Below are 25,096 nucleotides of genomic sequence, written 5' to 3'. Positions count from 1 at the left end.
CAAATTCTAGGTACTCTCAGGAAATGTAAAAACAATGATCATGGGTCAGAGAAACAGGAAAAAAAAAAAAAAAATCTGGAAAGGGGACGGTTTTATGAAATTTGACACCGGCGGCCAAAAGGAACCGCTGGAAGTGGGAAGACGAGCCTCCATCGCTGGCTTTTGCGTAAGCCGGCGTGCGAACCTGAACTTGTTCAAGCTTGCTAAATACTCTCCCATCACGACACCGGTCTGACCCTGGCACAAGTATACAGTGGGAAGGGTGGGGTGGGGTCATCGGTTAAGACTTGTTATGTCCCCGATTAGCATGCACGCCCGCCTTGTTTGTCAGCTGCTCGCAAGTGGACACCTCATTGCTGCCATGTCTCATATTGCCGCTGTCAACATGAACCCGCCACTAACTTGCAATCAAGGGAGAATAAACATACGTTTATATGTTCACCTACAACAAACCGTAATAAGGACATTGTCTTTGGTACAGAGAAAAGAGGGCCTCTTCAAACCGGAATCGCTGCCCGGCTCCGCCGCTCGCAGCGCTTCTAAAACACACTCTCTGCCCGCAACAATGTAAAAAGCAAGAAGAAGCTGACTCTTATAAAGAATATAAAAAAGACCTGACAAATTACAGCCTGTACTCCGCTCGCATACACTGCACTCAGCACATTTGGCTGTAAATGCCATGGTGAAGGTTTGAGTCATTTTCTCTGTCACTGCAGTGAAAGGATTTTCAGTTTCGCCTGCACTATGGGCGAAGATGAGCCGCAGCTCAGCAGCTCAGCAGCTCAGCAGCTCAGCTCTTCAAATATAGACAGGAGGATACAGTGAGGTGGGCATTAAATGTTGATTCTCACTTCGCTCCTTGCGGTTATGCTTAACTTTTAAAAACGGTTTGTCTTTCTGTCTTAATAAAAGACGCGTGACAATGAAGGGGATCGCTTATTTGTGTCTCCCGGAATTGTTCGCAAAAAAAAATTTAAAAAAAAAGAATACCAGTGGGTTGAATCCCCCTTTAGATTGAAAAGAGCAAACAATGACATACGCTCATTTCCAAACTTGATACTGAACAGAGAAGAGAATTTGCAGGCTGAGGGGAGCCTCTCTTGTCAGAAGCTCTCTCAAATCCTGGTTGCCAAGAACGGTGGGAAGAGAGGAGAGGCAGGGGAAAAAGCCAGGAAAAGGTCCAAGTCACTTTGTTCTTCTTTTTGGAAACGAACTCTAGTTGAACCCGGGGAGACGCCAGACAGTTTACAAAGAGCCAGGCATTACTCTCTCACTTTTCCATGCCTTGCAATTTAGAGATAGGGCCTCAACCGACGACGGCTCTCTCTCCTATAACCGAGTGATCGTGAACTTTTAGAAATCTGATGAAAATACCTAAGTGTCTGTTATTTCCTTCTCCTTCTTTAGGGAAAAACACACGCCAAACCGTGACTCATGAGAAAAGCGTTTGTGAGCGGCAGTTCGCGTTAAATTAAGGAAATATTTCCAATGCGTCTGCACGGCCGCGACTGCAACGGCACCAGCAGGCACGGGGAAATCGTCGTAATCTTACAGACAGCCTCGAAGTTGGTGCTCACGGATAAGATCACATGGATGTTTTGTTTTATTTCCTCCCTTGAAAAGTCACCTCTTAAACAGCACTCTGCCATATCCCTTAGAGATTAATCACAGGCTTTCATCATGTGAGCCACTCTTCGTTTAATCCGCAGCTAAGTGAGTAATAATTCACACATTCCTTTTCATGACTTTGACCCTTGTTGCAAACATAAACAGAAAAATCCCTCTGACCTGCCTCTGCATGTAAAACAGCTCACTAAGCATAGGCCGTCAAAGCCAGCCAAGGAAAACTGACAGAGAGGGGTGAGAAAGACCAACTCGGAAAGCTCCAAATGTCGGCGAGCAACACTCTTTTCCAATGACAGCTAGTCTTCCGGGGCCAGAGCTGTTCGCCGGACATTTATCATAAAAAGCATACAAAAACAAATGCCTGACCCCGGACAATTTTAAAGGTGGCTTAGATGGTAAATATCTCCACAAGTGCAGCATGCTCAATAGAAATTCAGGAAGGGAAAAAAAAATAAGCTAACAAAAAAAAAAACAATCAACATCAATATAAAATGGACACATTTCTATGCAATTATTGGCGGCCGGCGTGAAGCGGCAAAAGACACAATAAAACAAAATTTACCTGTTTTCTCCTTTATTTCACACAACACGTTGAAGAGAGCGGGTTTCATTCTGTGGCAGTTCAGTGCATGTTTCCTAAAGAGAGGACAGGACACCACTTTCCGGATTAATATTCCAGTGGCAGTCATAAAGCTATTTCAAAAGAGCTTCCCTAAAAAAAAAAAAAAACAAAAAAAAAAAAAAAACACAAAATATAATCTGAAGGATTCCATTCACGCCTAATCTCCTGGGCTTTTTCTTTTTTTTCCAAGGAAGAGATTTTAGGGACAGAAAATGCAGAAAACATACGAGAACAACAGCATACAGAATATATACACAAATTGTGTTTGGCTTTTTTTTTTTTTTTTTTACATAAATAGACAAATATGAACTCCTCAGAAATGTTTCTGTTAATATAGAATGCGACCAAACCAGTCATTAATATTAACCTGTAATAACCCTCAATGGATGTTATCTATTTATTAACGGGTCATAACTACAGAGGACCCGCAGCATGTATTATAGCGCAGGATTACTATATAAGCTCCTTTGTAACAAGGTAAAGAAGTCTCACTGCAACTGATGTGGAAACTGCTTCCCTGATTATGTCATTATCCGTAATTACACGTTAATTAACAGCGTTAATTAAAAATGAAAGGCAAAAGTTTCATGCTGTTGTTGTTTTTTTTTTTTTTGTTTTTGTTTTTTTTTTTTCTAATCGTGACAAGTACGCCTTCTCTCTCTCTCTCTCTCTCTCTCTCTCCGGTGGGCGTAAATGCTTTCGGTAAGACGCAGCCTTCACACCGAGCCACGGCGGTGGGATCTCGCCTTCCATCCCCACGAAACATTCCCGCTCTCTCCGGCTAATAACGCAAAGTGTCTGGGTGTAAGCCTCACCTCGCCTGCGCTTCGTCTAAGCTTTGGTCTGTGATGGTCATTATTTGCTGTAATATGTCTCCGATGTCCTGCTTCCTTCCTTCCCCGTCCGTCCCCGCCGTGCCATCCTGCATATGCTGCGCCAGGCCGGGGTGTCCGGCCATGCCTACCCCGTGAGAGTGCATCAACCGAGGCTGCTCGTCCATCCTTGACCACGGTCCCGACTGCCTCGCCTCCAACTTTTCAATTTTAATAGCGAGAAAAAGAAGAAGAAAAAAAAGAAGAGGAAGAAGAAGAGGAGGAGGAGGAGAAGGAGGAGGAGGAGGGGGGATATCCTCGGTAATTTCTCTGAATTCCTTTGCGCCTCTCTCTGCTCCGACACTCCTCCTTTTTCCTTGGTAAGCTTTTCTGGATTTGGGAGGAGGGAGACTGACAAACCCTCTCCCCCCTTCTCTCTCTCTCTTTCTCTCTCTCTTTTTCTCTCTCTCTCTCTCTCCTCCAGCTGGTTTTGGTGAAATCTGATCTTGAATCGCTGCTTTTAGGCTTTGGCCACTCCTGCGCCGCTACTGTAGGGGGTGGGTGGGGATGGAGGGGTGGAGAGGGGGGGGGGTGTATCAACCCTGAACCCAAAAAGAAATTAAATTAAAAAAAAAAAAAATCTTAATCTGATTAAAAGTAGAGCGCGTAATGCGCCTCGAACACGAAACATCCGATGCACTCAAGTTTGATGAGCCGAAACGCCCCCCCCTCCTTTTTTCCTCTCCCTCAACTTGCCATCGGAGGGTTTAAGCACACGAAGTAAAGCACCTACTGTTATTGTTTCGCTTATGTCTGGTAACCGACTCATAATCTGGAGTGTGGATGGAGAGAGAAAAAAAAAAAAGAGAGAGAGAGAGAGAGAGAGAGAGAAAGAGCCTCCGCCCCCCGGAGCCACCGATTGGAGAAGAAATAGCGCGCAAGTCCCACCTCGGTCCTCTCCGAAAAACGTCAATCATCCTCCCCGCTGCGGAAGGTGGGACGCCGTAATAAACATAAAGAGATGTGACCGGACCGGGTGGCAATGCGGTGATGGATAGAGAGTGAATATGTAGCCTAATAAATAATTGTGAGTGGCAGTGAAGCTCTGACCCAACAGGACATCACGACGGTGCTTGGAAAAGACGCTCTGTCAGCCACGCCGTATATTTTCACGCTGAATATTTACATCGGCGTAATCAGTCAAAAGGATAATAAATCACGGTAAATTTAGTGGAACACGCAGCACTTTCAGAGAGGCTTCTTTTTCTTTTATTGTTATTGTTTTTATTATGTTACAAGTCGCACAAACGCGACCCTATTTAACAAGATGACCCTCGACGACCGGTTACGCAGTTCGGATATTTAATATTTGCAGGTTTCCCGGGTGATTTTTCCTGAACCGTTGGGTTCGACCCGAAGGCGCGTCGATATCCGATGTTTTACGCGGCAAAAGGAAAACGGGAAAATCAACGATGACCCCGATGCTTACTCGTGGCCTTCGGTGCGAGAATCACTTAATCATCATCCGGCAAAACGGGGGGATTAAAAAAAGGAAAATCAGATTCACGACGTGACGAGCGCGGCGTCGTGTTTGCTTTCTTGGAGTCTCGTCTGCACCATATCCAAATGCCTCCCGTCGTTCTTTTACCGGCCGGACAGAAATCGATCAGTCCGTTTTCTCATTACGCGCTGAATAGGGAGGTAGGGTAGTAATTGTCACAAGGGGCAGGGTGAGGTTGAGGGTAGTGGCGGTGATAACGTCTGACACTTGGGAGGTGCAAGACTGCACTGCACTGCACAGCCCTGAAATGGAAGTCTGCAGTCCAAAAGCCATTCTGCTTTATTTTATTCCCTATTTAAGAGGGTCATAATGTGACAGAGGCTTATCTTTGTCTTGTACACCACACAAGGGAAATGGCGATGCGGTTGCGGTTCATTTGCTTTCATTTCGCATGCATTCCGCCGCCAGCGCGCAAAAAATGATCTCGTGTTGCCGATGCTTTTTGGTAAAGTAAACTTTGAACGGGATAAACAAGATCTTGTTTGTGTCTCTGATTGCCGTGCTGAGAGAAGCACCATTTTGGCCGTAATAAAAGAGAAAGAACATTCTCTGACATGGAATATTTTCCCCCCATTAAAACTCAAATGTGTTGTTGCGGCATTAATATTCCCTCAAAAAACGAATAAGTAGGGTTTTATTATAATTGCAAATGAATGTTGATGTCAAAAATATTCCGGTAAATAGTCGATGTTTTCCCCCAAAAGTTGCAGAGTTGTTTTTCCGAGCCTCAAAACGTTAATGCTAAATATGTCGGCGTTCCCAGCAGAGACGTGAACTAGTTGTATTTGTTGGTTTGTGTTGTGTTTACCATCATTCCAGCGCAGCTGCTCTGATTCATTTCGCAGAAGATGAAATGAACTGTTAATTTTATACAGCTGCGATTGGAAAATTACAGGTTTCGTCTTCATTTCTTTGAAATGACTCGTGCCATGGCAACTCTCACGTAAAGAGGACTGAAATACAAACCTTTCAGAAGGCAAACAAACTGGACATTCAACATTTATATGCTACAAAATGGAGCTGGATGGATTACCTTTCCTATGTATTATTGCATTTATATGATACGTCATATAAACGCAACGTATTTCTTGCGTTGAAAAAAAAAAAATCGAAAGAGAACGAAAGGTTAACATGCTCAAATAATGTGTGATAAACCATAAATGCACAACTGCACATGTGCATTAGTCATACAAATGTGTACATTTTCTGGTCAGTTTGGGGTAATCAGTATCAATATTTTCACCGTTTCTGTAGAAACCGTCGGAAGAGGGTTCTAGATGACGAGCGCATTATCACAAGTGCGGGAACTTTCTTTATGAACCAATACTGACTACACAGCACATGTTCTCCTATCCGGACCAGGGTCAAATAACTCCTCCTGGAGAAAAGTGCAGGTCAGAGGAAGGTAAGTTATGTATGAGCTAGGAAAACACTGAGGGAGAAAGCAGCAACTCCACGGCACATCTCTCCAGGAAGTAATCTTGATGAAAAATTCAGTTGTTTGCAGCTCCCAGCATCCCTCAGGCATGAATAAAGTAAAGACTAGACCGGGAGAAAAGGCATAGGCTCAGCGTGATGCTACTCACCGGTCCATTGCTGAAGAACACACACACTGGCTGGCATTAGGAGATGGGTACGAATTAAACTTTAATCACGCTTCAAATAGATTAAGCGACAGGAGCCGAGTCAGCGGTTTTGAGCCCTCGCTCTGCCTCGGCTGACCATCCTCCTTTGAACCCCCGCTAAATGAAATAGCCGCTCGTTCTAGCTTCTTTGCACCTCAGATAAGCTTTAACGCCAAATAGTTAAATGGATCTGAAACAAAAAAAAACCCGCGCATACGCCCAGTCATTTGAATCATCTTATTAAGAACACGGTCCGGTAGGCACAATTGTAATCTGGAAAAATGAAATCTATTTTTTAAAGAATTATCCAAATGGGGGAAACAAGGGAGGTTATTTTCTGTGTTTCTCTCCCCGGCAAAGTGGATTTAGAGTCGTAAACGGGTCGGCGCTCGGCGTATAGAGAGATGTAGGAATCCCGACTTTGGCTCTCGGAGTCCGATCAAACGTTTTGCATCTCCCAGGGCTAATTATATATATTACATCCATTATTAGAAATATATTAACACTGAGTAAAAGGCTATTTGCAGTCTAGACACTGTGAATCAAAGGATATAATGTTGAAAATGTGATGAAATTGAATGGACATTTGTAATTTTCTCCTTCTTTAAAGCCTCGATGATTGATGTCGGTGTCTGCGATTTTGCAGAACGGCTTTGGCGCCTACAGGTGAGATACCTTAGAAGAGCGAGATGCAGGAACATCGGGGCGATGTGCACGATTGCTACGTGTAGCTGGAGACACCTATTTATATATATATATATACATATATGTATATTCGGGAATTCGCTAATTGTTATTAGAAAAAAGGAGTGGAATAACATATTACGCATGTTTTTCTGAAGAGGAAAACAACATGCGTGTAAATGGCTGGTGAACACGAGGCTATGAAATCTTTTCATTTGGAGCACGTGACCTTGATACAAAGATTTTGGTTCATTTGAATAGAAAAAAAAAAAACAGTTTTGTCAATCTTATAAATTCATTTCTTTCTATGATTTTTTTTTTTTTTTTTTACAAAATTATCATGCTGTATCCTCCCTCCTTCTGATGTAGTTTTATTCTTGTTTTGTTTTGTTTTGCCTTTGTTTAGCCACATCGCTGTCATTCAAAAGTGTTTTTTTTTTTCGCAAAAGCCAGTTTGCATTTCTGGCTTTGGCCACTTGGAGCCACATGATTACGGCGATGGCATTTGGGAGGTCGGGGAAAGCTCGTCGAAAAAACATCTCCGCCTCATTTGAAAGCTAGACATTAGCAGAGGCTGGGTGTCCCGCCCACCCTTCTTTTAGGATACAGTGTATCGGATGGCACCGCGAGAGGGAATATTAAGTCACTGCAGGGAACCGCAGCTCTATTCTGAGCTCCGCTCAAACCCTGTCATGCAGCGATAGCGAATCAGTGCATCAGCATGAAGGAGCAGTAGTTCAGACCAGCCACCATGGAGGTAACTCATACCGGCTGCTTGCATTGATGATTTTATTCATTCGGTCAACCCCCAAAGCTCAGAAGCGTATCTGAGAGTCCGTAAGTCAGTACTTGTTGTCGGGGAGCGAGCGTTTCGGTGTTTGTTACAATAGGGTCGGATGTTCCGGCTTCACCCACTCCAATTGAATTTTAGTGTGAAATGTGAAGCGCGGCCTTGTTCGGATTGCCCACAAATTCTACCTCTCAGGAAATACATTTCGAGACGAACAATCGGACGCGTTAGAAGCGAGATTTCACGCAGCGTTGCTTTGTTAGATTCAGTAAACAGACCCCTGCCTACGACTCACCGGGATTGGCCCGTTTCTTGTAGCTAATGATCATTTTTAGTGTGGAGGAGGTGAATGTGTGTGTGCAGCTGAGGCTGGGTCAGGGTGAAGGATGACTGATATGAAGGGGTTGACCTGTCACATAGCATTTGACTTGCTATCCTTGGAACAGGATAAAAGCGGAGCCAAATGTCAAGTGATACAAGTGACGCATCTTCACACACAGACACACACACACACACACACACTCGCGCACATTTTATAATAAAAACCAAACAGAGACCCACAAGCCATTCTGCAGATGGCATGTAAAAACAGGACGCTTATCGTTTTTGTAAAAAATAATAGTCACCGGTGGCACTCGCCGTGTGTGCCAGCCGCAGGATTTTCGTGCCCTTTTCCGTGAGTGTGTGTGCTCTTGCTGTAGGGCCCCTGGAAGCTCTTAGACCTCTTGGCAAAGCGTGGGTTGTGCCTGGTGGGGGTGATGTGACGGATGCCGAAGCCTCAGAGCCCGCTAGCTGCTCTGTGAATTTTCTCAGACTCATTTGCATTCATAAAGAGCCTACTTCTTGTCACAGAGTGTTTTCTTTTTTAGTCTGCCTCCAAAATCCCGTGCGACTCCTTGTGGGAGTGCGCCGGGAAAATCCGACTGTCAAAGACGACAAGACAAATGAATCCCTGTGTCAGACGTGTGTGGCTTCAACAAAGACAGATGTCCTTCCGTAGATCAGCAGGCTTCATTTTGGAATGAATAAATCTGAATTTCACCACCTCCCATAATTACAAGTGTCCCTGTTTTGACAGCTCTCTGGGTTATTTGACGGGAATGTGTGTTTGTTGATGTGAGTGTGAGAGGTGGTACTGACCAGGTGACAACTTGATTAAATTTAACATGGGCGTGACAGCTGAACGGTGCGGCACTTTGCATCGAGGTTCTCCATCAGAAATGAATGTTAACCTGGTGCTTCAGGGGAATCAAAAAAGGAAAAAGAACAAAAACACGTAATTATTTTCCAACCTCTTCACCCTGTCACATGCAACATCACGGAGGCTGTTTAGCTTGGAAACCAGTATTTGAAAGCATTCTCCCGTGACCTAATGGACTTAATAGCGTATTTCCCATTGCTCTGTCATTCTTTTGCTTTATTTGCGAAACGGAAGGTCGATTGTCAAGGCCGGCAGTTTTTCCTTTTTTTTACCATTAAGAAATGTATGTTTTGCAGAGTCTCGATGTTTACTTTTTTATTTTTCATTTAAAAGTTAAGGTTTCGCGTACCGAAATATGTATCGGATAATCATTTTGTACTTTGTGATACAAATTCAGGGGAAATTTCTTCAAACAAGTAAAGGACGAAGCAGAATATTATAATGTTTGAAATGTCAGATGAAAAATAAACCGACTTCAGTGGACTCCGTAGAGTCTGAATAGATAAAGGTTTCCTCTAAACTTAGAATTACAGGACATGTAGTTCAGCCATACTTAATATTACAAACTCTGCTTGTAAAAATATATACCATCTTTTATAATAACACTAAAATGCTTCAAACTAAAACCCTTTGAGGCGTTTATCCTTTCCTCCCTGTGACTGGAAAGCATAGAAAAAAACAAATACTTCTATGATTTTTCAATATGAAAAATAACAGTGACACAAGACTTTGTACACCTTGTTTTTTTCCACAAAACAGTGCAATACAATAGAGCAAGTTGAATGTGAGTGACACAGATTCCCTAAAGCTCAAAGAACACGGTACAAGTGGAGGATGATAAAAAGGGGAACATCTGGTGAGTCGAGCACAGCGCCAGGACAAGACAAAGCCATGTGTCTGGCACACACACGTGCAAAAACACACCCACATACACACACACACAGGCACACATTTATTCATGCATGCACACTCGAACCAAGCTTGGCCGCAACTTGAAAAAAAAAACAAACTCTCCTACAAACAGCCGTGCGCACACCAAAACGCACACGCTCGCACACAAATGCACACTTTCCCGCGTGCCTTACATTTATTTTGTCTGCATTTACACACAGCAAGCTGGAGTTTGGGGGGGGGGAGAAAAGAAAAGCCAATGTAGGATGTGACTGGAGAGTCCACTGTTCTGACAAGACTAATTTGCATACTCAGAGGCTTAGAATATGCATGAGAGAATAAAACGATATGCCTCCAAGCAGACCACCCGCTCTTTCTAGATTACTGTACCACCTCTGAGCCTTTTATCTTCACGTTGGCATGCAACCCAGCTGCTTTGGCGAATGAGAGCTTCTCATAGACAGATTGGGTGTTTGGGATGTTAAAGGTGGAGTAAGTAGTCTTGAGGAAAGTTTTTTGATAATAGAGCTTAAAAGCCAGACTAGCACAGCCCTTGCCTCTGAGTTCCTCCAAAAGCTCCTCCCACTCAGGCATAGACGGTCATCGCCATGACAACAACAATATCAACTGGACCGACTGAGCAGATATAGCCAAAATACCAATATAGCGGGGCGCCAAGTTATTTGATAACATTTTAATTTGTGATACTGTTATTTGAAATGAAGAAAAAGAAAGGGAAGCTATCATTTTAAAAATCTTTCATGTTCATATTTTTTCACAGTTGGACTGTGTCGGGAATTCATTTCATCATCCCGGAAAAAGAATACTAATTCAATATTCATTTTTAATTCAATTCAAGATGACAATAATTCAAATAATGGAAAAAGTCAGCGTTAGCAGTATTCAGTGTGCAGCTGAAATGTATAGGCGACCCCAAAAAACCCTGTTCTCTGTGTGTCTGACATACAGTAATATACAGTGATTAATCTCCTGTGTGTTTGTGCACGCTCATTTGTGCGCCCAGGCATGTGCACGTGCCAGCAAAGTCCCGACATGATAGTTCTATTGAAGAGGGTCTGCAAGATTCTTACAGGTATTAGATCGGTCCATTAGCTTTTTGTTAGCATTGTGCGTGTAGCTACATTTATGATCATGAGCACTTAAACCAATAGCATAAGTAGAGACGATGGTGTCACAGCGCTAAATCAAGCCTTTTGGCATTTCATTATTATGATGAGGTAAATACAGTGTTGCTGACAGAAGCACATGCACACGCACTCCCAATTGCTGCTTGACAATACAGATATTTTCCAGGATAAACAGACAGCTGACGTTATGCAATAAGATGCTTGCTGAATTTGTAATGAAAAAAATAAGAACACATCCACGATTACATTTGTTGAGCCTTCTACTCTATCGCAACCGGCAGAAAAGAAAATGGAAATGAATAACTTCTGTTGAGAATGTCACAAAAAATATCCACAACAATTATCTTAAAGGACATGTATTGTAAATAATGCATGTTTGAAACGCTTCTATACAGATTATAAGGCAACACATACCAAGCAAGCAAAATGACAGGGAGGAATTATTTGGTAGAACACTGCAGTATTAGAGACAGAACTCTGATGGCCCATCAAATATTGAAGAAATGTCTGCTGAAACCATGAATTCACAGTTTAAACAGACTTTCTCCAAGACTGTCCTCGCCAATGAATGAATATTTCATTTCAGAAAATAGAGCAGCCCTGAAAGGCACCATTACCAAACCTTAATGTCAGGGGGAAAGCATTTTCCACATTTAGCTGAAAGTTAGGGTGAGATGATAAAAGCCGCCCATGCGTAACACATTCTGATGGGGGTAATGCATTGGCATCACATTAACCTTACTCTATTGGATTCGATAGCGTTGTAGGTACGCGCGTGTGTGTGTGTGTGTGTGTGTGTGTGTGTGTGTGTGTGTGTGTGTGTGTGTGTGCGCGCGTTTTCCAAATAACAAAATGAGAAACTGGGGAACTGGGAGGATGTGGATTTTACCACCACCTATTCAGCAGGTCAAAAGGACTGATTGGCCAGCAAACACAGTCTTTGCTCCACAAGCTTTGCATAGCGGTACAATTTAGAGGTCCTTTTATACGTAGTGCCTCCAATTAACAAACTAGCGGGCTGTCTCTATGGTGTCACAGTCAGTAGTATATAGTTATAGTAATACGCTGTACTCCAAATGACAGCATTGTCAAATGGGAAATTTATTATAGTAGAATATTAGAGTATAATACCAGATGTCAGAAGTACTGAGATCATTTTTGTTCTATGTAAGTACCTGGTTGAAAGTAAATAGGTAAAACGCTGTTGGTAATTTTACAAGATTTCAATATTTTTACAACATTTAATCGACTAGTGACCGCTCCTCCTCTTACCCAATGACAACTGGGAAAGGCTCCAGCACCCCCCTGACCTTAAGTGCAAGATCGCCACGGAAGATAAAGATAATATCTAACACTATGTACTGCAAAGTAAACATTTTACAAATAGAACTTTGGCATTACTGATTATACTGGGTAAAGAGGGTTAATTGTACACCAATATGATAATTACTATACTTGTGGCAACACTGCAGTTTATCTGCACGTGAAGACAGAGAAGCATTGAGAGGGATTTAAAGGAGATTCTGCGGATTGAATTGGTTCCCATATGAGTTGGATTGGGAGAGGAGCAACATATCCCAGTTTACAGCTTCTGCCCATTGCCCCATGTGCAATCACAAGGTGAAGGCCAGAGAGAAAATAAGGCTTACTACTGATTATTTGAGGATATTATCCAAAAAACAAAAACAACACTCCACTCTGAAAGCCAAAGCAAAATACAAAGTCATGGGTTAAACGATGATTCTTGTGAAGAATCATTTGACATTGGTAGAATTAGTATTAATGAATTAATGTATGGATGTATACCCAAGGTGATTAGAAATCATTAAGTCTCAATATTTATATCGGGGAAGGGGGAAAAAAATAATTTTGATATAAAAAATATCAAAACGGGTTAGCACAGCATGCAGGACCCTGGTTGGATTCAAACAAGGGGACCTTCCTGTGTGGAGTTTGCATGTTCTCCCCGCATCTTCTGGCTTTCCTCCGGCAGTCCGAAAAACATGCAGTAGATTAATCGGAAAACATTGGGAAAATTGCCTCAAATGAGTGAGCGAGTGAGTAAATGGTTGTCTGTCTATATATGTGGCCCTGCATTTGACGAGCGACCAGTCCAGGGTGCACCCCGCCTTTCGCCCGGTGACAGCCGGGTTAGGTTCCAGCATTCCCTGTGACCCCGAGCGCAGGATAAGCGGCAGAAGATGGATGGATGGATGGATGGAAGCATCGAAACAGATTTCTGACTTTTTTCTGTTTCTTAAAGTTATAACTCCAATGTATCTCCAAGACAAAAACCCCATATTACAGAAAAATCTGCTCACCATTCCAAGGTTGAGCATACTGTATTGAAACAGGCTTAGCGATCCTCTCTTATAACAACATTCAAAATCATTCCTTCACCAACGTGCATTTTCCTCACATTTCTAGATGGCGCATTGTAAATCACCGCACAAATGTTTTGGATCTCTTGTTTATCTCCAGTATCAATGTATGGAACTACAGTATGTCTTGTGCATGATATCACACAATTTCCTGTCACCTCACAGAGAAAGAAACCAAACATACTCCTTCGGGAAAAACTGTGCCATGTGTGACTCTGTCATGTAGCGCTGAGATTCCTAAATCAAGACAATGAGTTGTGTCGTGTGAACCCTCAAGCCATCTGATGGCTGTAGAGGTTGTATAACATGATCTAGAGTTTTCTTTCAATAACCAGACATGATGTGATTATACAAATAATGGTATTTAACAAATAATCTAAATTTGAATTGTAGATGCAAATGTTTTTGGACTTCAACAAATGAATAGTTGGTTAATAGAGAGAATAGAGATTTTTTAAGATATGAAGGCATATGGAGACATGTCATTCCAAGTTTAATATATTTGAGATCATGTGAATATTTTGAACTTACGATGCACTGAGTAAACCAATCTGACGATTGCAAGATCAGTTAAAAGCCGTTCTATCAAACAAGGACACAACGCTGGGACATATTACCATTAAACTTTTGGTAAATGTCAAAACAAAGCAGGCTGAGATATTTGTAGCTCACATCGCTAAATGGTGGAAGAAAAAGGGGCCTCAACCTGTTTTCTTCTGTGAATGGACTCACTGGACACGTATGCTAGTGAGACTGAATGTCACACCCTAATAATCACTATTGATTCCTCCTTTTCTACCTACGCTATGCATAGTTTTAATTGTCATTGTCATTTCCTGCTGTCTGATAGCTCTTTGCAATGTTAATATGCGGTGTGTACGTACAGTATGTGTGTCTGGGTGGTTCTCATCACTCATATCATACAGTATGGCATTTACCAAAAGTGTTTGTAAGGTGCCGTCTGTGAGAGATGAACAGGTTCACTTCCACTGTTGAATTTTTTCTGAGCAAAAAGACTAGAAGCCACAGACAGAGATGTCCATGGTGTTGAAATAGTTAAAGCCATAAAGAAATACAGTACCTCAGCCCTGACCCTGTGCTCTCCTAGGTATCCCCCTGCGCAGAATTCTTATTCCCTACCAAACTGACAAAGTGTTTTTAATCTTTTCTTTCCCTCTCTCCTGGAGATTGGGGAAACAAAAATCAATAGCTCCTGGCAGGCGATCTAGCAGGCTGGTGAATTACAGGGTCTGCGCTTCAACCAGCACGCTGTATCATAGGGGCCTTGGAATGAGAGACCTTGGGAGAGGCATCAGAGACACGGAGGTGGTGGGGTCACCCTGGGTCCGCAGTCTGAGGAGCAGGGTATTTACTGCCTTGGCCAGCTTGCCATGATGAAAAATAACTGCCACACAGCATAAAAAGAGGGATGGCTTGGGTGAGAGAGATGGCGAGAGAAACAGAGAGAGAGTTAAGACGGACAGAGAGTAAGAGGAAGTGTGTAGTGTGCATACAAGCGGTTGAAATCGCGGGTGCTTACCGCAGCTGTGATTTGTGCACATCCACATCGTGCGCTCTGCGCAGGTATGATGTCAAACGGAAGACTGATGCTTTTTTTCCCCCTTTACTCTCCCAAATGGGAAATGATTCATTAGCGTTTGGTGATTTAGAACGTGGCAGTTCTTGACGATCAATATGCATGGACCCATCTGCCAATACGTGATTTCTGCTGGTAATTAGCTGATGTGGGCCAGTGGTTGTGAATATTGCCTGGCAACTGACAGCCTGGTTGTTTCTGTCATCGCAGGGGGGTGCCCAGGTGGAAGTGACTCACAAGCGATCGATGAAAAGCAGCGTTTTAAGACCCAGCTGGGTTCATAAAGACATCTCCCGTGATTAAACACAGACCCCTTTTTAAATCTCCATTCATTTTAAATTAGATTTATTCTCCAAACCTTTGTGATTCGGTCCTCATACGTGAATAATGAATAATAACAGGAATCTCTCAAATAAACAGTCATCTCTGTAAACATACATTTGCCAGAGAGTTGGAGGCTGTATTTCAAGCACTGTTGAGAAATTGTGTCAGATCACTCAATTACAACAACTTGAGACAGCTGGCAACAACACAATTAGGAGTGTGAGAACGATAATGATGATTATGACGAACAAAACACCTAATTGCTTTGTTTTCAGTGCAAACAGACATTCACAGATGAATGTCAAATTTAAGTCCATCTTTGACAAATTTCAGCGCCACTTCAGGTGTTACCCTCAATACGGATGATCGAAACAGCTGAGTGTAGAAAGCGCAATCGGGAAAAACAAACGACGCATCCTTTTTTTTTTTTTTTAGACGTTTCACGAAACCGGCTCTTCCGGGGCTTCGTCATCGTTTGAACATTCCAAACCCAGACCAGATGCATCGACTTCATCGGGAGCTCTTTTTCAAACGTGCCCGCGTCTCTTTATTTCTGATTTTAATGTTTATTGCATGTGTCCAGGTTCATAAGTTCACCCGCAGTGAAAATCCGACCGGCATAGGTGGTATTAATGCCTGCAGAAGGATGCCTCTCTGCTTCTCATTGGCATTTGCATATTAGAGTGTTTTCTGGGGAAAATGAGCTGTAGAAATTAATTCAGGATTAATTGGTGCCTTTATCTCGTTAGGACAATCTAATTTAGGGGATGATGGAATTGTTTAGACTCCCTTTTGCATAATTGGATTGCGGTGAATGGCTGTCATTACCGTCTTTTTAGCATCGTCTGTGGGCCCCCTCTCTCTCATACAGGCCCCAGCCTCATAAAGAGCGATCATGTGTTGCGCCAGTGTTTTTGTAACCCCTGGAACACACCAGCCACGCTGCAGGAAGCGGGCGTGTGGCTAACCGCGCAGCAGTGATTAGCTCTCTTTTCAAATGCATTAGCATACAGCAAGCTGCACGCTGCTGGGGAGATTCCTTATGAACACAGAAGCACGTGACGAACAACACGCCGATGATCGACTATTAGAGACAGCAATTCATTTTTAGCCCGGGCTGCTGTCATACCTTGCGGTTTATTTATCTGACGGCGTTACCCGACTACCACCGAAGACGCATACGGCGCCTCGAAAATCTCTCAACGCTTTCCGAGAGGCTTTTATTTTCTTCTCTTTCTTTGTCCGGCACATCTTGCCCTTTCATTACTTTCACCGCGTCTCTGAGACAGTTTGCAAGGGGGCTGTTTTTTCAAACGTGGTATGAAAATCAATAGAGGAAGAGTAGAGCTCATGTTAAGGATCACTCGCTGGGATACCTGATCTTCTCACTTCAACAACATTGATGTAACTATGGAAACAAGTTCCCAGGATAAACGGAGATATGCACTATCTCCTGACAAAAGCCTTTTTTATATCTCACCCAGTCAGTTGCAGTGTGGCACGACACAGAAAAAAGGTTATATCTGTTGCTTCCCACTATGATACCATCATCATTTGTCTGAAAGAACAAATTGTATAGATATTATTCCGCGAGCCGCTCTCTGGTAAACAAGGCAGAGTGAAATCGAATCTATGGTGCTGATTCTCAGGCTGTGCCAGGCTAATTGAGTTGATGTAGTCTGTCCCTGGAGGAGCTGGACATACAGTAAAGAGACACTATCAAGTCATATAGCTCAAGCACTGTATTTACTGGAAGTGACTTGTTTAGATTGCCATACTTGTCTAAAGCAGAAACAACTCCTGGATTCTACCGAATAACGGTATAATGACTCGTTTTCTGTGATAAATCGCCGAATAACAACAACATGCTAGTTTGCGATTCCTTGTGTCTGCTGTCATTCTCTGCGCTTCCCCCATGTTCGTGATACACACTGTGTCATGCTGTTGATGCATTTCAGCCCCCCTTCTTGTCTAGTGCTATTTCGATTCTTTGCATAAATGCAGTCTAACAGTATTAAGTATTCATGCGCATTGGGGAAGGTGGTGCCTGTCCTTCAGGGTAAGTGTCAGGCCTGCGTGCAGCATAAGAAAAGCCCCGGGGAGAGGAGAACATTAGGATCCATCAGCCTGACAGACAAATCATTCTCTCATGTAAACATAAATATGAGGGTATGTTTCCACCACCATCCTACTATCTGTTGCTAGGCTACCTTGCATTAAGCAGTGTAGCTGTCCCTGTTCATTTTGCTCCAGGGATTCCAGCAATACCATCATATAACCTGCTGAGTCTTAATGAGAAGGCCTGCTCATATGAGTGGATAAGAACATGGCGAGATGTGAAATTTATTCAAAACACAAGAATTCAGCTGTCTGTCAGTACGGCGTAAGCTTATGAATTTGAAGTGTTTTGGAAAAGAAGCTTTGAGGGGAATATTTCTCTGCCTCTGCACAAACACACCTGACACAAGGAAAGGTCAGAGTGGAGCAACACACACATACACACACACACACACACACACACGCACGCACGCACGCACGCACACACACGCAAACACGCACGCGCACACACACACCTGCTTGGGCACATGCTCGCATGCTCAAACAATAAACAATATGCGATGCTGAGCTCCATAAAGGTCATTTGTTTTTGAGAAATCACTGATCCCCAAATGCATTAACAGAGTCAATTAACTATTCTCTGACAAAGAAGAAAGGAGCCCATCTCCAATAAAAATAGAGCGCCGAGCATCATCCAAGCAGACCCACAATTACAACAACTGCACATCCCCAGATAATTATGTGAGCCACAAATGGGGAGAGAAAGACAGTAGAAAGCAATGGTCACTGAGAAGAAAGAGCAGAGAGATGAGGGAAAGGAGCGCCAACAGCTGGTTTGAATAGATTGTGTGTGGGATGAATTAAAAAGTTGAACCTTTCCCTGGCTGTATTCAGATGTCTGCCTCTGGGTGATTAATCATGGCCGTCAGGACCTGTAATCCTTTTCAATGCGAAACAAATGCAGCCACTGTCCTCTCCTCTCCAAAGCGCCCGGGGCCCAGGGCCACCAGCCCGCCTGCCTGGTCACAATACCTGCACCTCAGAGAAGGCACCCTGGGGAGAAAGGATGTGCGGATGCACCGTAATCTGCTCCAAACATGATGGTGTGAACAAAAAATGCTGGATTTCAACAAAATAGCACGGGCACCATTTATTGGTTTTGTGCATCCTTTTTGTATCTCGCGGTGAACACTTGGGGCAGCTGCAGGATCAACCGCTGAAGGAGAAATGGCAGAGCAACAAAAGAGACGTGCCTTTTAAATCGTAGGATTTTTTTTTTTGTTTTTGTTTTTCAAGAGACTCAAGAATGGCATCCAGACATGTGCCTGCAGCTCAGAGGAGTTGTGGTTGCTTTAGTCAGTGAACATCTCGCCATGTTCGTACCTTGTGCTAAACAGCTGATCTAGTTTAGAAAAGACAGCGAGAAAGTCAAGAGCCAGCAACATTGAAAGCCTGGGAGTAGAAAGTGTGTCATCAGCATAAAAATAGAAGCCTGCTAACGAATTCCTAATCATATCCCCCATTTCCTCAAGGGGCTATGCTAAAGAGGTTAAAACACATAGATAAGAATATGTGGCACATTCGCACAAGAGATTATTTCTTGGCATTCCAAAGGCTTTAGAGATATACATTGCCGAAGTCGCCATTATCTTTGCTGAAATTCATAATATGACTGTTCTCTATGCAGCTGTAGAGCCATTCGGCAAATGTTAAAAGCACAATAATGGAGAGTAATTTCTCCCCAATTTCCAAAATGAGAGAGGATATCAGAGTTGCTTTGTGCCTACTTTGTCAATCAATCAAGTGAAATAATATCTCAAAAGCAAAATGCATCATTTACACATCAAAAGCGGCAGATAAGCATCAGTCACGACTCGAGCTCGACTGAATCAAGCGACGCCTGTGTGGCTTTTACGAGTGAATAAACCGAACGGTCTTGAAGGGGGAGCCCACATACTGATTCTGACGGTGTATATGACCTTGGTGTAATCACCTAAAAAAAAAAAGCTAAGTATTAAAAAAATCCTTTGTGCTCATCAAAAGGCAAAAGTCAGTCTTCCTGCTGAGTGAAAGACCATTTTGATACGTGTGAAAGGTTGCGAGGGTAGTAATTCAGCCTGGCTGTGGACAGCGGTGCATGCTGGCACCATGGCAGACTGTAGAGAATGGGCCACAGCCGGCCATTTCCAGAGCCTTTGTGTTTCTCTGTTTGACCAGGCGTCTCCTGGTCCACAGGAGCACAGCTTTAACACATCTAGCAAAAGAACAAAGCGGCCATTATCAGTCCTATCTCATCCCCACCCTGCCACGACTCCCTGACACCAGGGACAAACAGTGGCAGGGCCCGTTTGCTCAGTTTTGCTGTGGGACTCCGGAGCGGACTGGGAGGTCCATTAAACACATAGGCGACACCTTAGCTGTAGACAAACATCAACACAATAGCATGCAGCGCTGGTTGCCACGGAGATGGGAGAAAACAGGGTACAGCGCCAGCAGTGACAAAGAAAGGGAGGGGTCAGGCATCACAGGACGCTGCCAACTGCAGAGCAGACTGAAGTGTGAAAAACAACAGTGCTTTACTTTGTGTCATAACCACTGTAAAGCATCCATTCAGCAACATATAGCGAACGACACGACCAACAAGTTAGTCATTTACTGAGTCACCGGGGTTAATGTGACACCAGCAATCCTGAGACAGTTCAAAAACTTCATCGCATTACGGTCCACAGATTTACCGCTGTGGTTTTCGACATCCGAAAAGCCAAGACGCGGGAGACTGGGCTCTTTATTGCACCAACAATATAATTCTGTAAAATGTAAATAGTTGCACGTTTCTTTGATAATCACCGGATATTTTCTGCCTTATTTTTTGTTTATTCTGGAGTCATTTTAAATTCATTACTTCTGGCTGATGTTCCTCTGATCATATGAAAAGCACATTCATATTAATTACAGCAACTGAAAATTTCAATAATCATCAGAAAACAAAGATACCGTTAGCAAATAAATTATTTTTAATACATATTACATGCAGGTTATATACTGGTAGCTGAACTGCTTCTTTATTGTATGTTTCTAAAAAAACTAAATATAACACATTTTTCCACTAAGGTCAAGCATATCATGGCCTGGCACAGGATTGAAAATATTATATTTTATGTAAATATGTGCTTTAGATGTTAAATATAAAACATAAACTAAATCTCAGTGAACAAGCAGATTTTTCAATATACTTTGCTCTCTGAATAAAGGAGTTATAATGTGTGCTTGGCCAAAATGTCAATTTTCTATGTAAATGTTTTATAAACTCCTAATTTGGAAGCGCTTTCATAGGATATGGACCTTCTCACAAATATGCTGTCAATCTGTTGAGAAGAATTGTCTTACTGAGTGATGATCCACGTCTCATTACACTAGCTGCTTTGATATACCAGTCACAAAATGCTATTCGGTGTTCAGCATTTTGATGCGTTTTTCTGCCTTTGTGCATAAAAGTGTATGCATAAACAAAAATAGCCAAACTAAAATGGATATTCAAGTGCCTCAGGTGGACCAGAGGGAGTCAAATCAAATTCAGTGGGGAATTGTTTTATCCTGGTGAGGAAGGTGGCGCGTTCTAGAGATACCTGTATCCAAAAACCATAATAAAAAGGGAGATGTAAATTGACAGACTTCAATTTCCATGTTTTTCCATTGAGATGGTAAATCCGATAAAATGTGTTGAACTGGACAAGCTCGCCACTGGGGTTCAGCGTTTGTGGAAAACAGAAACATGTTCAACATTGTGTCTTACCCCGATTCCTTTTTTTTTTTTTTTTATTCACCACAAATTCTTTGTGTTGAGTTATCGCGCTTTGCTGCATCACATGCATCACAAGGTTTTTCTGTTCAGGTCTGTGCTCTCTCTCTCCTCCACTTATAGCCAGCAAATATAACTCGTCGATACAATCATCCCCTCTGACCTCCGAATCTGACAGCATGTCTGCTAAACAATTCAAGTGTGGGACTCTAAGAGGTGAGCCAGTTTTTCCCTCTCTTTCCTTCTGTCTCCTCTGTTATTTCTGTAACCCCTCCCCACACCACACCGCCCCCGTTTGTGTGCATAGCTCCTCTCTCCACCTGCCCAAGCTGCTGTGGCCTTGTCTGAATCCTCTGAATCCCCACTCCACTGCAGTGTATCCGCCTGGAAACACCCCAGATGCCAGCACTTGGTAAGTTGGAAGGAAAAAAAAATTTAAAAAAAACAAAAAAAAAAAAAAAAACAAGGAGAGGATAGGATTAAGACGTCGGTTATGGCAAATAGAACTCTGTCACACGTCTTTGATGTCTTTATCGCTGATTATCAGACCAGAGAGTTACACAAACAGCAAAAACACACGCACGTGAAAAGCTACATACCGATATTTTGAATATAAATGCCGCGATTTGGTCACGTCATTTAAGAAAATAATCATCCGTGTGGGTACTGTACTGATTAAATAACTGAGTGATGTCGGCACGGGGGGGGGAAGATTGAGTAAGAAAGAGCTAGAGAGGGCCGAAAGCACTTGGGTTGTTTTTCTTGAGTCTTTTGGGGAGGCAGGGATCACGGGGTGAGGAGTCAAGGGGAGGACAAGGTGACTGATTGAGCAGAGCCATTAGGTCAGTGTTGGGCAGCTGAATCAAACCCAGCTAAGACCCTCCTCACAACTAACTATGCTCAAATACATCACAGCAATGTGTCAACACATGTGTCCAGCTGGACGCTATATCACTTCCACATGTGCATATGAAGTGAGTTACACAGCAACACACATTAACCGGCTTATCAGCAAGCAGCTCGCAGCAGACCGGCTGCAAAAGCTTGCTTTCTGTAGAATTACGGTCGCATGGATTCAATCTGTGTGTTTCAAAAGGTCATCGTGTGTAAGGCGACGGCTCCTGGAGCAACAAGGGGGAATCCATATCGTCTCTAAAAGGATTCCACAGAAGAAAAGGTTTTGAGGATTCCACACAAAAAGATTCAATGACGGGACATGAATTGAAAACGGGTGCACACGAGGGAAGTTGTTTTAAAATTCCACACGTAAGAGCTTCCCATGTAGGCCGGATAATTAATGTGCCGCACTCATCACTCGCCGCTATTCGGACGAAAATGAATCTACACCAATTGGTTCATTTAAAAAGAAAATGTATTACATGCTTCCTTTCAGTATTCTTTCAACATTCATCCACAATATTTTCAATTCAGAATTCAATTATGCGGAACACCTGAACAAACAATATCTCACAGACAATTATTCGAGGCCTTGGAAACCATTGGCAAACAAATTAGCAATGTTAATGTGGGCGAGAGCGACTTGATATTTTTTACTGAACACTCACAAAAGCGGCAGCAAAACCTTTTTGGTCTCGAGTTTCTTTGACCATTGTTTATCGGTGGATTCAGAGCGGGCTCCAACAGATTTGATTTAAAGATAAAGGACATTTCGGGTGTCGGTAAAACTCATTTCAGACAGTAATCAAAGATTTCTGTGCTCATTATTTTCCCAAGAGTCAATGGTAGATCATAATCATAATGGTGTTTTATGACTACAAACAGACATATTTCAGCGTCACTTTGAAGGGAGCTATTGCGGTTGACGTTTGGGCTTCTTCACCAAACAGTGAAAAGCTACCATGCGATATCTTGGCAAAGCTATTGCCCCGTGTATCGATTGGGCAAAGGCCCAACATCCCCTCACTAAAAAGAGATTAAAATATCAGACTTGTCTAAGACATTTATGGAGTCTGTGACCTCAGCCAATGCTAAAGTGGAGTACATACATCATAGTCTATCTCTGTAAGCTACACTGAATCTTGAGCAGCACTGACAGAGGGAGGAAAGAGGCTGAACATTGACTTGCACCTTCATGGGCTGATGCAGAAAGGATTCATTTACAAATCGCGGGTGTAAATCAACTTAGTTACTGTTTCATTAAAAATTCACACCACATCCTTGCATGTAAATGTTTGACACTGTGAGCTGTTGTCTGGGATGCTTCTCTCACACCTTCTTTTTGGGGTAAAATGGACGAAATATATTCTGTGGGAAAGGGAAGAAGACAAAAGCTTGAATGATGTGTGTATCCATTCACAGCTCCAGAGGACCTTCATTACAGAGCAAGCAGGTCCTGTCAACATCTTTTCATTACATGGTCCCATATATCCACCCCTGGTGTCCAAACGGTCTGCTCTTTCACCTGTCAAGAAAAGGCACTCTTGGGGAAAGTCCTCCTATCTCCCCGATCCCCCTCGCTACGCCTGGCTCCAGAATGCAAGGCGGGAGAGGCCAGGCAGAAAGAGAGGAATCATGTTTGCCATCAACAGCTCAAGAGAGTAGCATGGCAGCAAGATTGATGACACCCTCCCTGAAAGTAACAAAAGAACTCCTGTGCACGAGGGCCCGCTTATGGGGCTTGATAGAGTTGTCATCCTCTTAATAAACAGCTCTGATATGTCAGCAACAGCAGCAGCAGCCGGGACTTTTGCACGGGAACCCACCAAACCATGGGCAGGACCACCTACTGGCACCACAGCGCACATGACTGTAGGCCATCTTTCCATATGGAGGCCCCTAAGGGCATTAATAGGGGTAATTACTGTGAAGGCATAAATACATGACAAAACATCTAAGGGGAAAATCAGCTCTTGCCAAGTGCATATGTTTATTTGAACTAAAAAATATATTTGGACAGGTCACCAAGCAATGATCTCATATTTAAATGCAATATTTATTTTATATATATATATATATATATATATCTATGGGAGATGCATTTACTGCTATCCAAAACAAAACCTAAGATAATAGGCAAAAATATTTCGTTCTTGGCAACAACAGTGCTGACCTTCAGCAGTGAAGGTTTGAGACTAAACTGCTTATAACTAGTTACCTGTTGGTAATTCTCACATTATTAAACATTATTTGTGAGATCACTGAACTCAACCTCACAAGTCAAAGTCTCACTAAAATGAAAAAAGGAGAGAAAAATCTTCCATTTTTATATGTGTTTGGACTTGACTATGCTGAATGATGTATGTGAAATTTGACTTTAAGTCTGCTCTCATTTAATCAAATAGTCCTCTTTGAAATTTAGACTTCAGAGAATTCACATTCTGGAAAAAAAACACTAACTCCATATATGATTTGTGTGTTAAAAAACAGAGGTTGCAACACCAAGAATGGACTTCATAGTGAAATGTGAGTGACAGTTCAGCTTGTGCAGTGAATAATTACACATTGCATACATGTACAATTTCCCAAGAATTTCCAGTCTGTCACATGGAAGGGATCATTAAGGGTCAGGTACTATAGCTTGATGCTAAAACTCAAACAAAACCACAAAGGCAAAAGACTGAACATGTTTGGATTTCCAGGATGATTCTAATGTATGATGTTTTTTGTTTAATCCATCCCACAAGGTTCAGACTAGAAAATTCCCTCACATATGGATTATTTCTTGAACTATCTGCTGACCTCTTGGAGTTTGTTGACCCCATGTGGGTGTCAGGCTACCAGCAGAAGGCACTTCAATCTCTACTAAATCATAATTCACATTCAAACACGTTGGGAAGCGCATTGCTCATCTTTCACCGAGACGGGTAATAAACATATTTCTAATAAAGTAAGGCTATTCCTTTGTCCCCAGCTGTACCCTCCTTGTTTTTTCATCTGTCTTTTTAAACAAAATATTTTTTGAGCATAAGAGAAGATTAGTTACCACCATTATCAACAAACATTACCTCAAAATATAT

General features: G+C 42.6%; 1 protein-coding gene and 1 long non-coding RNA gene across 4 annotated transcripts in view; one reads left to right on the top strand and one right to left on the bottom strand.

The window, feature by feature from the left end:
• The window catches only part of pbx1a (pre-B-cell leukemia homeobox 1a), a 45,895-nt gene extending 42,281 nt beyond the window's left edge, over nt 1-3,614 (bottom strand). The window contains exons 1-2 of one of the 3 annotated variants that reach the window (XM_086171904.1): nt 3,064-3,614; nt 2,189-2,262 (exon numbers count right to left, since the gene is read on the bottom strand). In XM_086171904.1, the coding sequence (XP_086028030.1) occupies nt 2,189-2,262; nt 3,064-3,248 (259 nt within the window). In that variant the 5' untranslated portion in view covers nt 3,249-3,614. The remainder of the gene's footprint in view (nt 1-2,188; nt 2,263-3,063) is intronic. The other 2 variants (XM_086171902.1, XM_086171903.1) reach the window with 2 other exon arrangements.
• A 4,001-nt stretch (nt 3,615-7,615) lies between these two features.
• Nucleotides 7,616-24,911, top strand: LOC147218865 (uncharacterized). The gene is made up of 4 exons (XR_015108737.1): nt 7,616-7,687; nt 21,243-21,335; nt 21,427-21,531; nt 23,439-24,911. It is a non-coding gene; the product is annotated as an uncharacterized LOC147218865 (long non-coding RNA).
• Nucleotides 24,912-25,096: the final 185 nt, after the last annotated feature.

Source organism: Fistularia commersonii, chromosome 25, assembly GCF_037954325.1.
Source record: "Fistularia commersonii isolate RoL2024-O1a breed Wild chromosome 25, RoL_Fcom_v1.0, whole genome shotgun sequence".
Taxonomy (NCBI): domain Eukaryota; kingdom Metazoa; phylum Chordata; class Actinopteri; order Syngnathiformes; family Fistulariidae; genus Fistularia; species Fistularia commersonii.
The sequence above is the reverse complement of the archived record's forward strand: the minus strand, read 5'-3'. Positions and strand labels throughout refer to the sequence as shown.